At 43.8% G+C, this 14,699-nt stretch overlaps 1 protein-coding gene across 1 annotated transcript in view; it reads left to right on the plus strand.

Moving 5' to 3' along the window:
• Positions 1-14,699, plus strand: part of T265_13135 (hypothetical protein) — a gene marked incomplete at both ends in the record, with an annotated part of 23,714 nt that continues 9,015 nt past the window's right edge. Inside the window, 6 exons of the mRNA XM_009167327.1 lie at positions 1-300; positions 1,351-1,693; positions 3,991-4,145; positions 5,732-5,911; positions 9,058-9,493; positions 10,923-11,339. Coding sequence (XP_009165591.1) covers positions 1-300; positions 1,351-1,693; positions 3,991-4,145; positions 5,732-5,911; positions 9,058-9,493; positions 10,923-11,339 — 1,831 coding nt within the window. The remainder of the gene's footprint in view (positions 301-1,350; positions 1,694-3,990; positions 4,146-5,731; positions 5,912-9,057; positions 9,494-10,922; positions 11,340-14,699) is intronic.

Consider the following 14,699-nt stretch of genomic DNA (forward strand, 5'->3'; position numbering starts at 1 on the left):
GATCGTCCGCGGCGACCATTTTTCCGCCGTGGTGGTTTTCGGGGAAGACAATTCAGCTCCAAGAGACCATCCGCTAATTCCGAAAACGAAATTAAACGACCTAAGTTCCTGCCGTCATCTCGCTGTACCACGTCATCCCAACCCGAGTCTCTAGGGACAAACTTCACAAGCAGCCCATTCCTGCACTCAAAAGCTCAACCAATCTCACCTTTCGTCTCAACCTGTCCCTATCCTGGATGGTTACTTTATTTTCCAACTCGTGTATATGAACCTTCCTCACAAGCGGCCATATTCACAAAGGTAAGTAGGATGACACTTCATGTTGTGAATAATAAAATGATAACTGGCTATCTTCAACCAAGCCGGCGGATCATTCACTCAAAGCCACAACAACTGCTGTAGCAGAACCGCGGAATTCCGTTAGTCTTACTATGTTTTCGATTATCTCCAATTACTAAGGTATGGCGTAACGATTCCTTTATCAGTTTGTGACCATTTCGTTTCTTCTTGCTTGTTGGGTAATTTTTCCTTTGTGATTGCTTTTACTTGAACCTCAGTATTTGTATTTAGCGAAAACCGAAGTATTATTGGCAGGCCAGACTGAGCTACGATCCATGTCACATTCTGCACGTTCAACACGTTTCTGTTTCGTCACAAAGTGACTCGCCATAGCGAATTTGGTCCCACGTTTGGTATGACTACAGACAGTGATCGCAATTCTTGGGGCTCATCAAATAAGCGCAGCTGTGCTTCAGTTCAGTCTTCCGTTAAAACCTTAGTTTTCAAATGACCGTATTTTGCAAATCAAGCCAGCTTGTTTTCACGATTAATTGCTAGGGTATCAGTTGAAGCCAAAGATGAGGTTCTTCATGCGTCATAAGCATCGAAATGAAGGTGATCCAAAACCTTGCAGTTAACCGACCAATCGTGATCATCAGCACCAGCTTCCCCACGCTACATGCCTTTAAAGATGTATTGGTGAACGTAGCCGATTGCACGTGGTGTGATGCTGACCTCAATAATACCGCTTGACCCCATCTTTCTTGTCATAAATCTTGCACATTTGCAGCATTTCTGTCAGAATAAAATTGACTCGCTTGGTTTTGTTTTTATATAACACTCCAGGATCCTAGAGTTACATCGTTTCCTCTGTATTGGCCAGTGCACCAATAAGACCATCATGAAAAATGGTATCAAGCCTTTCCTGGGGTAGGTAGTTTTTGTCTGAGCTCATACGGTGGGAAATCTGTACTAGTTTTGGGGTGATTACCTTGTATCCCGTCGAACTTTATAACGTGTTGAAAAAGTTCTAAAATTATGTGAGCTAACATCGTTTACTTTCAATCTCAGGTTTTCATCGATTTCTTCACTGAAACCCTCAAACAATCTGGGTACGATCCAACAATCACTTCAGTATTCTCACAGCCAGCTGACCGATCCAATGGAACACCCGTCGATTGGCTTCGAGTCGAGTCACAGCAAGCGATTTTGATTGATTGTCCCACATTGTTACGATCACCGCTCGTCAAACAGAAATTCCCTGACCTAAAACGGGTTTTTGGAGAGGATTCTGAAGATGGGCCGTTGTCTACTGACCACTGTGACTGTGTGTTACAGTCGCTGGGTCTGGCGGTGCACACTTTATGTTACAATGCAGTGTACAATACAGAAACGAAAAACGCATTCTTCAAAGGTACTTTTGTAAATACAGATGGTGTTCAACGTTTCGTCATAGTCCATTGCTACTCGTTTAAGGATAAGTGGGTTTTAGTACGATTTGTTTTCCGTTACTATCCAAGGTCTATTTTATCACCATAATTTTTGAAGCTCTGCTCTGCCTTACAATGTAGGGTAAACCCGAGTACAGCACTCACGTGTAAGAGACCCCTAAGTAAGTGTTTGACGTTTTTACTAATGGGAGTCCTTCCTCCAAACAATGATGAGCAAGAAACAACCCGCATCCCTTCTAAGCTTATGTCTGTCACAGTTGACGTACTTTTCTTTGCTAACATTTTCTGACCTAAAATATGAAATATCTGTACGTCTTCGTTATCCTTATAAAATCGGCATCGTGTTTTCCTCATCCCTTGGAAATATTGCTATTTGAACACTCGCACGTTGTGAGTGAATAACTACGATAACACTACTTGCTTGCAACTTGTTCAGACCGAGCTCGAGTTAGCTCAGTGGTTGAAGTGCGAACTCATTGACCGATAAGTCTGTGGTTCAAACCCTTCTGCATCTTGGCTATTCCTCTCTAGACTTGGGCACCTTGGCAGTATATCAACCCTCTAGCTTCCTACGGGTGGTATGTTAGCTGTGCTACAGCTGAACGTCTTGTTTAGATCCCCTTAACACCCCTGGACAAACAGCTTGGTGACGTAGTCCAATCGTACTACTCTAAACTGCTTCAATTATTATTACAGCTGAAGAATTGGTTGATTGCTCTGGTCACTTCACTGCTGATTGTGAAAATTCAGACAAAGACAAAGCTTTTGAAGTCAAACAAAGCTGCCGACCACTGGCGTAACTAAACTGTGCATGTATGTTCGCATAGTCGTCGAGTAGATGTTTCGAATCGTTTGAAAGCGATATTTTCTCTCTGCCTACTAGATGAATACCCTTGCTTTCGGTGGCATGGGTTTGATAGCGCAGTTTACCGAGGCATAATAGGATGTTAGCTAGCAACAGTGGCACGTAATTTGCATTGGGAATGTGCGACACTTAAAAAAAAGAAAACCTGATTGGTGATCCTTGAAGCCTAATAAAATACATGAAAAAAGAGACTCTTACAAGTCAAACGACGGAGCAACAAACTTACAATAGAAGCCATGAAGTTCTTATATCGTTGGATGTCTACTCTGCACATCTCTATCCGCACTAGATTCGTACGTCTACTGCTTCCGCCGACCTAACGTTACCGGTAAACTGCAGCTGCTTGGCTGATGTTCTCCACGCTACTAGACCGTAATATAAAAAAATTCTGTTCAGGCACCTCCGTTTTATGATTGACAGTCACAAAGTTAAGGTTTCCTTCATTGGATTTTGGTCCACTTCTTGCTTGAATATGTTGGCTATGGTTATGGCCAAATACAGCTTGCTTGCATTGTAGGTATTCATTATGGGTTGAGGTACTCCTGCATATCAGGCAGGTAAATGTAACAATGTGTTCCTCTTAGATAAGTTATTATAAAAATCACGCCGCTTTCTCCTCAGTTTTTTCCTTGAACAGCTTTTATTTTCTTAGCTTAAGTGAACAACGTTCATACGATGGGTCCAGATTTACTAGTTTGGGTGCGATTACGATCAAAATAAGTAAGGTTGAAAAGTGATCACAAATTGTTAAACAATAGGTTATGTTACTTCAACTGCTATTTGCTCTATTGCTTCATTATTTCTGATCCAATAAATAATAAGATAATGAGGAAAGGCTGCTGCGGTGTAAATGAAACGTAAATTCCCCGGTAGCTAGTGTTTTGGTTTTCTGTGGTTGTGTATGGACTAATCAGAAATCCTCAAAATGGCCACTAGAAGCGAAGCCGCGATATAAATGCATTAAATTACCTAGTCCTCTGTTGTGACAGTGAAATTGCTCCCCATAAGGCACAAAGCCATTAGTGACCTTTTCGGCGGCACACGATTTTGTTCGTCCGAAGAGCCCTTAAGTGTTCAGTATATCGGTTTTAGTTGAGACAATGGAATTCATGACTGCAGTTCCATTGGTTTCCTCTGTGTAATGTTTTTCCATCAACTGAGCTCACAAGGTGGGACCACCACCTTGATTGTATTTCGACTGGTTTACTAGAAATTCTAGAGGTTAGTGGAGCTCCTAAGATTGTTCCGTGTACCGCCCAAGAAAGTTCGATCCATTCTAATCTGTTCAGCAATCTGGAACTTATCGATGTTTCTTCAATATATTGGATGAGAAGTCCACCTGCTCATTATTTAACACGGTGTTCGTCAACTGGGCTACTCTTATCTCCTTTGCAGCTGATTCTGACGACGCTGTTGAGAACCGTCAATTGCCTTCTTACATCGCTGGACGGGTCATCAATCACCTACCGTTCACATCCCTTCGTAAACTACGCGCCCATCATTTGGGGCGCTTCATTTCCGTCAAAGGCATTGTTGTCAGAGTTGGACAGGTAAGAATCTGCGGTCGCCTACAGTTCCTTTATTAATAACAGTACCTTCGAATCCCGATGCCACAACGCCTTGGTCACTGGGTAGCCTCGGAAGTCAGCGCCTAAGGGAGTTGTCCCGATTATCACTGGAGAGGAAGTGTCTCTATGCCGAGCTTGTTGTACTCTTATGCACTTTGGTCTTCGTTCAACATTTAATAGCCCTAGGGATGTGCAAGACATATTCAGCCAGTGGTGGGCTGGACCAGTGATAAGCATTTCACTGCTGGTTGACGATGGAAATGGACTTGAAGCATGCCATGTTGTAATATAATACAAGGGAGAGAAGGGAAGGAACCCAGTGCCGAGCACCTTTGGCTGCCTATCAATCCAACTATTCAGTAGTACTTTTTGGGTGGAACCTAACAGTGTGGATATCCCTGGCGTGTTTCGGTTACTGTATTATGAATTATGTATGAATTATTATGAATTATGTATTATGTATTATTATGACTGTATTATGAAGTCCCCTCAGACTACTTAGTAAACGTCATTCTGATCCTATCCTACAAAGATTTGGGGCACCAAACCTCGTAACCTCTGTTTTCAAAAGTTTTCATGCCATGCATAAGGGTACAAAAGAGTGACCTAGGTCAGGTCCCATAGCGTAACTAGAATTAATCGATTTGTCAGGAATGGATCGTTTCGGTTGGGTGCTCATGTCTTTATTCTTGCATCACGTCACACTCGAACCAACTTTTTGTCATCGCTGTGCTCTTCAACCCAGTTACAGTTTAATCCTTCTCTTTACTCCACTCGACCATAGTACCGTATTATGACCGGATGTAGTACATTTTGGACAACGATACAACTAGCATCAAATATGTGTTGAATTACGTATGCAGCGCTCAATTGCCCATACAACCCATCCCAGCTATGGGATGGCCTTGTGGCCACCTGTTTTATGATACTATTGCCATTATTATACCCAGGCATCTGATTTTTGATCAGACCCCAAACTTCCTACGTATATCTATAAGAATTGAGCTTCATATTCAGCAGGGGAAAAGCAGAGACATCGCCTGTGTCCATATCTCACACACGGAAGGAATAAAGAAGTGAACCCGTACTCCAACCCATTAGCATCCTTGACCATGAATGACCTCCAAGTCCGATCACCTGATCTGGCACCTGTTATCACTGCCCCACCACCGAACGCTGGGCAAACTTAGATCATCACGACTGGGCATTAAAACATGTTCGCTTTTGAGCGGTGTGTGCTTGACCCTTGCATTATCGTGTAGTGAACTTCCACCCGAATATGTGTTGATTCGATCCTAACTCGTATGACACAAATAAGGGGGATTTCGACGAGATATCTTTGTGGTTTGCATGTTTCTGCTCCGTCTGTTTGTTCAGCGTTCGGTGCCTTGTAACCTGGCCTCATTAGCTAATTATTTTGTAGTTGCTGGGAAAAAATTGCCAGCGAATGCGGACTACAATGTCTTATCGGCCTGAAAATGGGCTGGTTATAATATTCTAGTTTTACTCTGTAAATCCTGTTCCCATTTCCCTATTAATCCGTCTGTTAATGTCAAATATTTGTCAAGGTCGACCCTGTGTGTCATCGCTTGGCTTTCGAATGTGCCCAATGTGGGACGAAGCAAATTCTGATCCTACCTACCGATGGTCGGTATTGTATTCCCACGAAGTGTTCCACTCGTGGATGTCGGTCGCGAAGTTTTGAACCGCTTCTAAATCATTGCGACACGATGACCATTGACACTCAGGTAAGCATCAACCAACTTCGTCCTAGAGAATAATGTTATTCAGCTATGATTGATTGGTTGTTGAAACCATCATCTGGTTAACACTAACCGTGCACGGAGGTAAAATGCTATGGAATTGACATTTTATCCAGTCCCTCATCTACGAAATGAAAATTTAGGTTGGATTACGTATTTCTGCGGGTTTTTGGTACAGTTTCTTGCCAAAGATGACATCGAACGCTCTTATCCAATTCATACCGATTTTTGCCAGGTACTTCCAAACCATCCCATCATCCTGGTTCGCTTTCCGCGAAGACGCTTCAGCGCATTAGCGTTAGTAAGACAGTTATAAAAACAATATAATCTGTATTATTACTAACAATAATTCCTCGTCCCCACTCGCCTGAATCATGGTAATGTCACGGCCCAACTTTAATGAGGAGTATACCTTCCAGTATAATGGGGCTGGATAGATTTCATATTGTCATTAGTTGCCTCAAACTACTCTCCAGCTCCAGTTCATGTCGCAACTCTTCCGACTATCCCTGCCTTCCAGTGCACTTTTTTCTAATTACACACCAAGCCAAGTCTGATGAACTCAAGCAGAAACTCGTTGTTTTGTGCATTGTTTGTTTTGTGTCATTGATAACAGTTTCGCAGGCCGTCACATCTGATAGTCCACTGTCATATTTGCATCCGTGTTAGATAACTGGTGTGACACGACCGATCCCGCTACAGTAGATTTTATTCGGAAACATTACACACTGTAATAGCCAAGGACAATTGTCGTCCCTATGGCTCCAGGAGAATGAATACGTTTTCGTGAATCGGATTGCAATCAGAAGAAGCCATATCTTAGTTTTCTTTCTCGAAGCAGGCGCTTTCACATGGCTATACAGCAGACTTCAGTTGTTTCCGGAATCGTATTAAAAGCTTGTCTTACCGACGGATGCGGATGCCTTCTTCGCATTTTATTTTATAACCAGATTCCCGTATGCTGTAGAATTCACATGATCCCAGCTTCTTTTGTCTATCTCTCTGTCTATTAATGCCTGGAGACATAAACATGTTGCGCATCTAGTCCAGATGGTACTTCAAACTCTGACGTTTTAGACCCTTCACTTCAAGTTTCAACATACTTCATACGTTGGTAGTGTGAAGAGATTTGGGATCTTTGTGGAGATTTCGTCCTGTAAGTGAAGTCAATCTATGCTGAAAAGCCGAGAAGCACAGTGCTTCTCGGCTTTTCAGCATAGATTGACTTCACTTACAGGACGAAATCTCCACAAAGATCCCAAATCTCTTCACACTACCAACGTATGAAGTATGTTGAAACTTGAAGTGAAGGGTCTAAAACGTCAGAGTTTGAAGTACCATCTGGACTAGATGCGCAACATGTTTATGTCTCCAGGCATTAATAGACAGAGAGATAGACAAAAGAAGCTGGGATCATGTGAATTCTACAGCATACGCACTGTGCTTCTCGGCTTTTCAGCATAGATTGACTTCACTTACAGGACGAAATCTCCACAAAAATACTTCATACGGTACGGGTCATACCGTACAGGTAGGAGATTGCGTTCAACACTTACAAGTGGCAAAAATATCTCCCCTGATGGTTCCTTCCAGCCCCGCTGCCCTTACCGTTCTCCATCGCTTTCCAATCGTCTGTCGAGGCCCAGTTTTGGTCGCTGTGGGTTTTGATCTAGTTTCATCGTTGGGTGAACTGACCCTGATTTCGTGTATCATCTCGAGTATACTGCTTCGGTCTTCGTATGTCAAGTTTCCATTTGTTCGAAATTTCCAGATTCGGTGTACCTGCAGACTCCTCATGCAGTGCACACCACAACTCGTGTTTTTGTCAAAAGACATCCGGTTATCCCTTCATGCGATAAAATCGCCTAATACGGACGCGGTGCGCTTGGCCTACGATACTCTCACTCCCAAGCACACCTTTGATACAGGTGTTGTCACTGTACGACGGTACTAGGTTAAAAAGGGGATTATATTAAAACGGCGAGTCACAGTTGGCCTGGTCGCACAATTGTTCGTTCTGTTCAAAGCACCAGTCTGGTAGCGGATGACAGTTGGATAAATTGTCCCGTCCGATACACAACTCACTGGACATGCAATTTGGTTGAGTTTCTCGTTCCAGTTACAGCTGTCTGCCTTTGATTCCACTTAGGACAACAATGTTCTCAACCCAGTCAAGAAACCCTGCTTTTGTTCAGTCGGAAATTCATGAACGCAGCTTCGGTCGCTCATGTCTTTCACCTAGACCTCAAATGGGACGAACGTTTTCCTGGATTTCCAATTTCGTTATGAAGAGCTTTTATTTATGTGAGTAGTAATGAGCTAGGATTTCTTATCACAAAACCAAATGGAGGAATATGATTCAGCTATGATTGGCTCTGTGGGCTTTCTATCCCTAATGGTTTTAACCATTTTCAACGTAGTCGTTCTCAGGAAGATACTAAGAACCGATATCCTAGACTATCCACTGTCTATTGCTTTTCGTAAACAAGGATTTTTTGAAATTGGGTAGTGAGAAGCTATTAAATACCCAAAGAAGGCTGGCAGTATTGAATTTTCCAACCGAGCTGGATGCTAAGTGTTTGAAGTCATCAGTCGATTGTTCATCCACCCTAAATATTATCGGCAATCCTTCATTGGACAATGAATGGTAATGCGGACCTTGAAAGTTTGCGTGTGGCGCTCAGTCAACTTGCTCACGGTTCCTTGTTCTATAGTGCCAGATTCTGATGTCTTGGCATTAAGAGCTTTTCCGCAATTCGGCTAAGACAAGAAGCACAGGTAAACCGTTGGAAAAAGACGTCTAAATTTCTACCGATTGACGGCTAACTTGTTAGTTGATTGATTCTCCGTATGTCATTCTATCTACGATAAGGTGCCTATCTGACTATCTTCTCGAACAACTCAACTATCAGGTCAATGAGGTTGTCGAGCGATCCGTCCTAAGTGGCTTCAGAAGTGTTCAACCGTAGAATTTTATTTCTGGACTGCTTGCTCCAGGCTTTCTGCCCCTCTACTAGCGGGCCAAATGTATGGAATACACAAGAAAGTGATAGACCTGTTTGATTAGAAGACTTCTGTTCATCGCTGAGCAAGCAGCGGTCGCTATCCTCCTTTGTATTCCTCCACTGCAGATGATTACCATCCAAGAGGCATGTGAAGACGAAGCAGATGATGGTCGTGGGAACACGGAAAATACGGCAGTATCCAGCCTCGGCCGTAGTCCGCGTTGCTTGAGTTGCCGATTGAGCAGGGATTTGGCTGACTCGTGTATTCCTGGCGATGTTGTCCACTTGACAGGAGTTGTGAGCCTACTCAATGCGGATGGTGTCGCTCCCGGTATTTCCTCCTGGTGTGGCCGTCGTGGGAGTAACGTATTTAGCCTTGTGCTGAACGTGAACAGTGTGGTGCGCGTCAGTGGCAGTGGTCCGGCAAGCGCAGCCAGTCTTCATTGTTCTGATGCTTCAGCAAGTGTTTCAGGCGGAAATCGTGGCCTGCTTATTATCACTTCCTCAGAAAATTTAGATGACAGAGAGGACAAGGTTTCCGGACAAATCATTTCCAATCTTGGTAACTAAGTTACACATCAATGATTCGGCGCTGCCCTTAAACGCCTTTTCATCTTAATGCCATGTGAACCCAATTAACTCCCATCCAGATCAGTAATTTCACCTTGAAAGCTGAAGTATAGTCGAGTAAGTAGCTTATGCCGTCGTTCAGGGGCTTACTACCGTCTCATCTGATTCGTCACTCCAAGTCCCGGCTTCAAGTGCAAACCTTTTTTCAGCAACTCCAGGTTTACGAAATGCGTCTAACAATTGCTCTCGAAAGCAATTCGATCCTACTGTACTTTATTCTCTTGCATTCTTTAACGAGGCCTCTTGTTCTCAATTTCCCATTCCCACACCAATTTCCTGCACAAAACGAACTACGAAAGGCTCGATTTTGTTGGTTAGTGTGGTGTCGGACGCTTATCGAAACATGGAGATGTTACGCATCATCAACTTCACGCAGGAACAATGTCTGTCCCTTTGGGATTGACATACTAGTGTGTGATTTGGCCCTCAGCACTCATATTATGATGTCTGAAACGTCTCGGACTAATTTGTTTGCAGCGTTGAATTCCTGAGGTTAAGTTACTGAAAATTTCTATAGCACTTTGTACTTTTTTCAATCCTAGTGTGTATCTCAGGAAGCTCACTGCGTTTCAAACCGGGAAGTCCCTCTGGACGAGTTAAGCAGTTCGTTTTACTCAACCGGCAATATCGGTAAAGTTTTTTTTCACTTTGCCGGAGTCAGGTGATACCAGCGCTAGGATATGCAGTTGTGGGTGGAGGGTATTTGAGGATCGGTGGCGTCTCACCGCGAGGGTCAGTTACCGCATCATTCAGCTTAATATGACTAGAATCCAAATGCACTGTCAGGGCTCGCTGATTTTTGATCGGTATATATACGCTGAGCTCGATGTAGCTCAGTCGTTACGGCGGAAACTTACTGACCCAATCCCGGAACCCCTGCTGCTTCTGTGTAAGCTTCGGTAACCTGAGAGTCTCTCAGTCCGCAGGATTCCTTCGGTTAGCGTGGCAGCTAGGCACCCGAAAGGTGCATAGTTGAGCTATTATTGTTTATTTTATATGTACTACCGATTTTATCTAGTGGTATGCTGTAGTTGTGCTGTATGGTTAATAATATGTGAAAATTTCGAAATCTGGACATTATGGAGCACAATACCGGCAGCTTTCAAGAAAATGCTCTTTGAAGTTAAGCTGAAAAATGCTATGTTGTAATGATGTGATCTCTTTACTAGCATGAGTGTCAGATTAACTAGTTTCCCGTCGAGCGTTCTGTCCCATCGATCCTAAGTTAGTACTTTTTTGTTGCTTGACGTCCAAGATATTTGTAGGTGAATTCATATTTGTAATGCATTCGAACCCGAAACCTTTCAAGTAATGATACCCGTTACCTGACTGAATTGTGTGCTCTTTTCACTATCCCACAGATAGTGACTTTTCTATCAAGGATCTGTACGCGATCCGGGAAATCAGTGAACAGCCTCATTTGTTCCGTCTACTAGTTGCCTCGCTCTGTCCCACCATTTGTGGCCGTGGCCTGGTTAAGGCCGGTCTGCTACTCGCTTTATTTGGTGGAACTCAGTCACGTAACCGAAGACGTCGTAGACTTAAGGAAAAACAGCGCATACGCAGTCCTTCGCCCACCCAGGCAGGCGTGTCCTATCGGATCGATGTAAACACTGTGTCGGGTGTCACTCACGAAGCTGATAGAGATTTCACTTTGGCTGATGACTCCAGCTCGAGCAGCGAGGCCGATGAAGACGAGGAAGTATCACCCGAAGTTTCCGATCCAGGAGATGATTTCGGCCCAAGACGCCGAGCAGCTTCTCATGTGCTGGTTGTTGGTAAGATTTATTTCGTTTCAAATGACCTGCATGGCTGCCAAATTTCCACACTACCACGTGCACCATCTCTTGGTTTATCTGGCCTTGCAATCGCGAATAGCCCATTAGGCAGAAGTTTGGCGAATGACTTTTGAGGTTCAAATGCGCCAGTGTGGCGCGTAGCAATTAGCCTCAGTAGCTTAGTCGACAGAGCTTTTTTCCGGTGTGCTAGACGTCTTTGGCATGAGCCTACTTGGACAATTCACTTGAAAATCTTCCTCTGCCAAATTCCCATACTTTTTTTATAATCTCGCTTTTTTGCGTATGTTCCTGCATAAAGTATTCACTGACCTTCAACTGTTTCATTCGTTTGTTGTTTCAACTCACGCCATACACCAAGTTTTATAAGTTGACACAATAGAACATTTTCGTATTTTATCCCTATGGGATCATATTCCACTTTCTCATGACTCGTTTTTCGCTGATTACGTACACTAAGAGATTTGTCGCGGTTCCAATTATTCTGGTTCTTTGAACTGTTAACTGAATTGTTTGTACCCCAATGAGTCGATCCAAGTTAGAATGGTGTGGAATGACTATGGATGATGGGCAAACACCCCCAATCATCGTTCCTTATTCATTTTACACGGAAGGTTTTTTTCAATGGACCCTCAAAATAGTTCGGTGTGGTGTTGATCTTTTTAACGGCGTTCCGCTGTATTGAGTGGATTTGAGTTGCAGCCGGTTTAATCAAAATATAACTCAGTCGTTAAACTTTAAACATTTTGTATCAAACACTCGTATGCTGTGATCGTGAACCGTTAACATAGTTCCCATGGTTTTTCTATTGGTTTCCTCCGGCTAAAGGACAAAGGTAAGTCAATCATTATTTTTCCTTGGATCATCTTTATCAAAATTTGTAATGAAGCATGCCTCTGATCATCCGATTCCCGTGAAGATGGTTATAGTTTGTTTGTGGTGGTGGTCGCTTGATTTTTTCAGTGTGCTTTCCATTGAATTTGAGATCTTGAGCTTAAAAGAAGGCCCACAATCACTGTCTGGTCTTTGGTTGTAAAGCTTTGTGCTCTCTGATTAACAGGACTCCTGTAAAATTGTTCATGCTTAAACACAGTCAAATAGTATTGTGATTTTTGTTTTATGCACCTCGGGATTGTTTTTTAGGGAATGTGAAGCCCCTTCTGTCGTTTCTTGAGTTTTTAGCTTGCCTTGTCTAACGAGCTATATGGCTGCCTACTGTTTCACTTCATCTCTAACAATCCTTGGAGTTTGTAAGAGCAATTCACCACTTGTGGATCGTGAATATACCAGCAATACTGGTGCTTAACTGCCATGACAAAGAACGTCTTAGAACAAGAAAATGGAAATGTAGGGAAGTATTCGAAGCAGCCTTATGTTTGTATGGAAAATAAACAAGAACAAGGCACCCACACTTTGGAACAGCGACGAAATAAATGCATGTGAGCATCATATCGAAGTGAGACGCCATCATTGGGCTCAACCGAACGTCTTTTGTGCGAGCCTATTTCGATATGAGCCCACCTTACAACGACAGACGAACTTTGGCTGGGCGGTTCATCTGGGAAGCGACAGCGTGCCTTCCACTGGGACCGGTTATCTGACATGTTCTGTAGAGCTTACATTCACGTTCAAGGAGGATCAGGTGGACACCAGCTAGGAAGGCGCGAAGATCCCACAGCACTCAGTTTGATAGAGACCGCAAAATGGAAATGTAGGGAAGTATTCGAAGCAGCCTTATGTTTGTATGGAAAATAAACAAGAACAAGGCACCCACACTTTGGAACAGCGACGAAATAAATGCATGTGAGCATCATATCGAAGTGAGACGCCATCATTGGGCTCAACCGAACGTCTTTTGTGCGAGCCTATTTCGATATGAGCCCACCTTACAACGACAGACGAACTTTGGCTGGGCGGTTCATCTGGGAAGCGACAGCGTGCCTTCCACTGAGACCGGTTATCTGACATGGTCTGTAGAGCTTACATTCACGTTCAAGGAGGATCAGGTGGACACCAGCTAGGAAGGCGCGAAGATCCCACAGCACTCAGTTTGACTAGAGACCGCGATGTATATTTACACATGTCAGATACATTAATATTTGGCCAAGTGTATTTGGAACTGACCCATCTATACAGTCAAGGTCTCCTTTGACGCTGAGGTGAACCTCAATTGTTGACCGACGGTATATATGCCCTGCGTCGTGTTTTTGCAGGCAAGGCTTATGCATGTTAATCACACTGTTGCTCAGACGCTCGTGGCCGAGTGGTTATGTTCAACTGGTAACCGAGGAATCACAGGTCCGAAACTCCGTGGAATTTCGTGAGGTGCGCACTGCGGATGTTGCAACACCCTTTCGGTGCCTAACTGCGATGCCGCCCGAAGGAAACACGGGGGCTAGGATAATGTCGGGTTCTAACCACAGACCTTCCGTTTGGTAAATTCTCGCTCTAACAACTGAATCATCTCGCGCCATAGGGATAAAACAGCTGTACGGTGCACCTCAACCTAGAGTGGTCTTACACGCAGATCGAAACTTCTAGCGATACCTAATTGTTGGAATGTTCGCCTCCTGCACCTTTTCTGAATATAGGTCTGGAACAAACTTTCAGTCCCTCCTTGGCGTTGACAGAGGTTCACCTAGCCCGACAGATCGATGACTTACTTCAGCATATGTATTCCAGAAGATCGGTGGTCAAGTATTCAGCCTTGTAACGGCCAACGGCTACATGATCAATTTAATTTCACGGTTATTCGGTAGTAGGATGACGATGTCCGCTGCACCTAAGCCCAGTACTGTTTACAGGTATCCAGTTAATCAAGGAAGTATTAGCTCAAGAGGCAGAACACGACTGTCGATGTGGATTCGATGTGCAATTCGTGGTTACATGTAGGCTCATGTACTGTTAGGGCGTCCAAACCTAGACTGAAGGACGGTCAAGTCCCTCAACCTGATCCTCTAGCTCAAAAGCTTGGCCATGTAGTAGCAGTGGTTTGCATAGAGCACATGTTGCTACACCTGTTCCGATTCCTTAGTCTGGCGGGCCAGGTGATTGTAAGACCTCCATCCACTGACCAAATTGATAGGAGACAGTGGATGTCGAATGCATATCGCCCTCTGTATCTGGTGTAGGCAAACCGCCCCACCACGTTACGTTCCAGTCTCTTCACAACGAGAAGAAATGTGTGACTGATCCAGTGAACAACCTAGATGTTCTACTGAAAGGACCATTTTATTTCACAAGTGAAACAACTTAAAGTGGATTACTGTTCGCAGAGTCCCGACAACGTGGTCAAAACGCCTCACTCTTGTGCTATGTTATAGTAGGATGTTCTGATAGATA

The sequence above is a fragment of the Opisthorchis viverrini genome, assembly GCF_000715545.1.
Source record: "Opisthorchis viverrini unplaced genomic scaffold opera_v5_38, whole genome shotgun sequence".
Lineage (NCBI taxonomy): Eukaryota > Metazoa > Platyhelminthes > Trematoda > Opisthorchiida > Opisthorchiidae > Opisthorchis > Opisthorchis viverrini.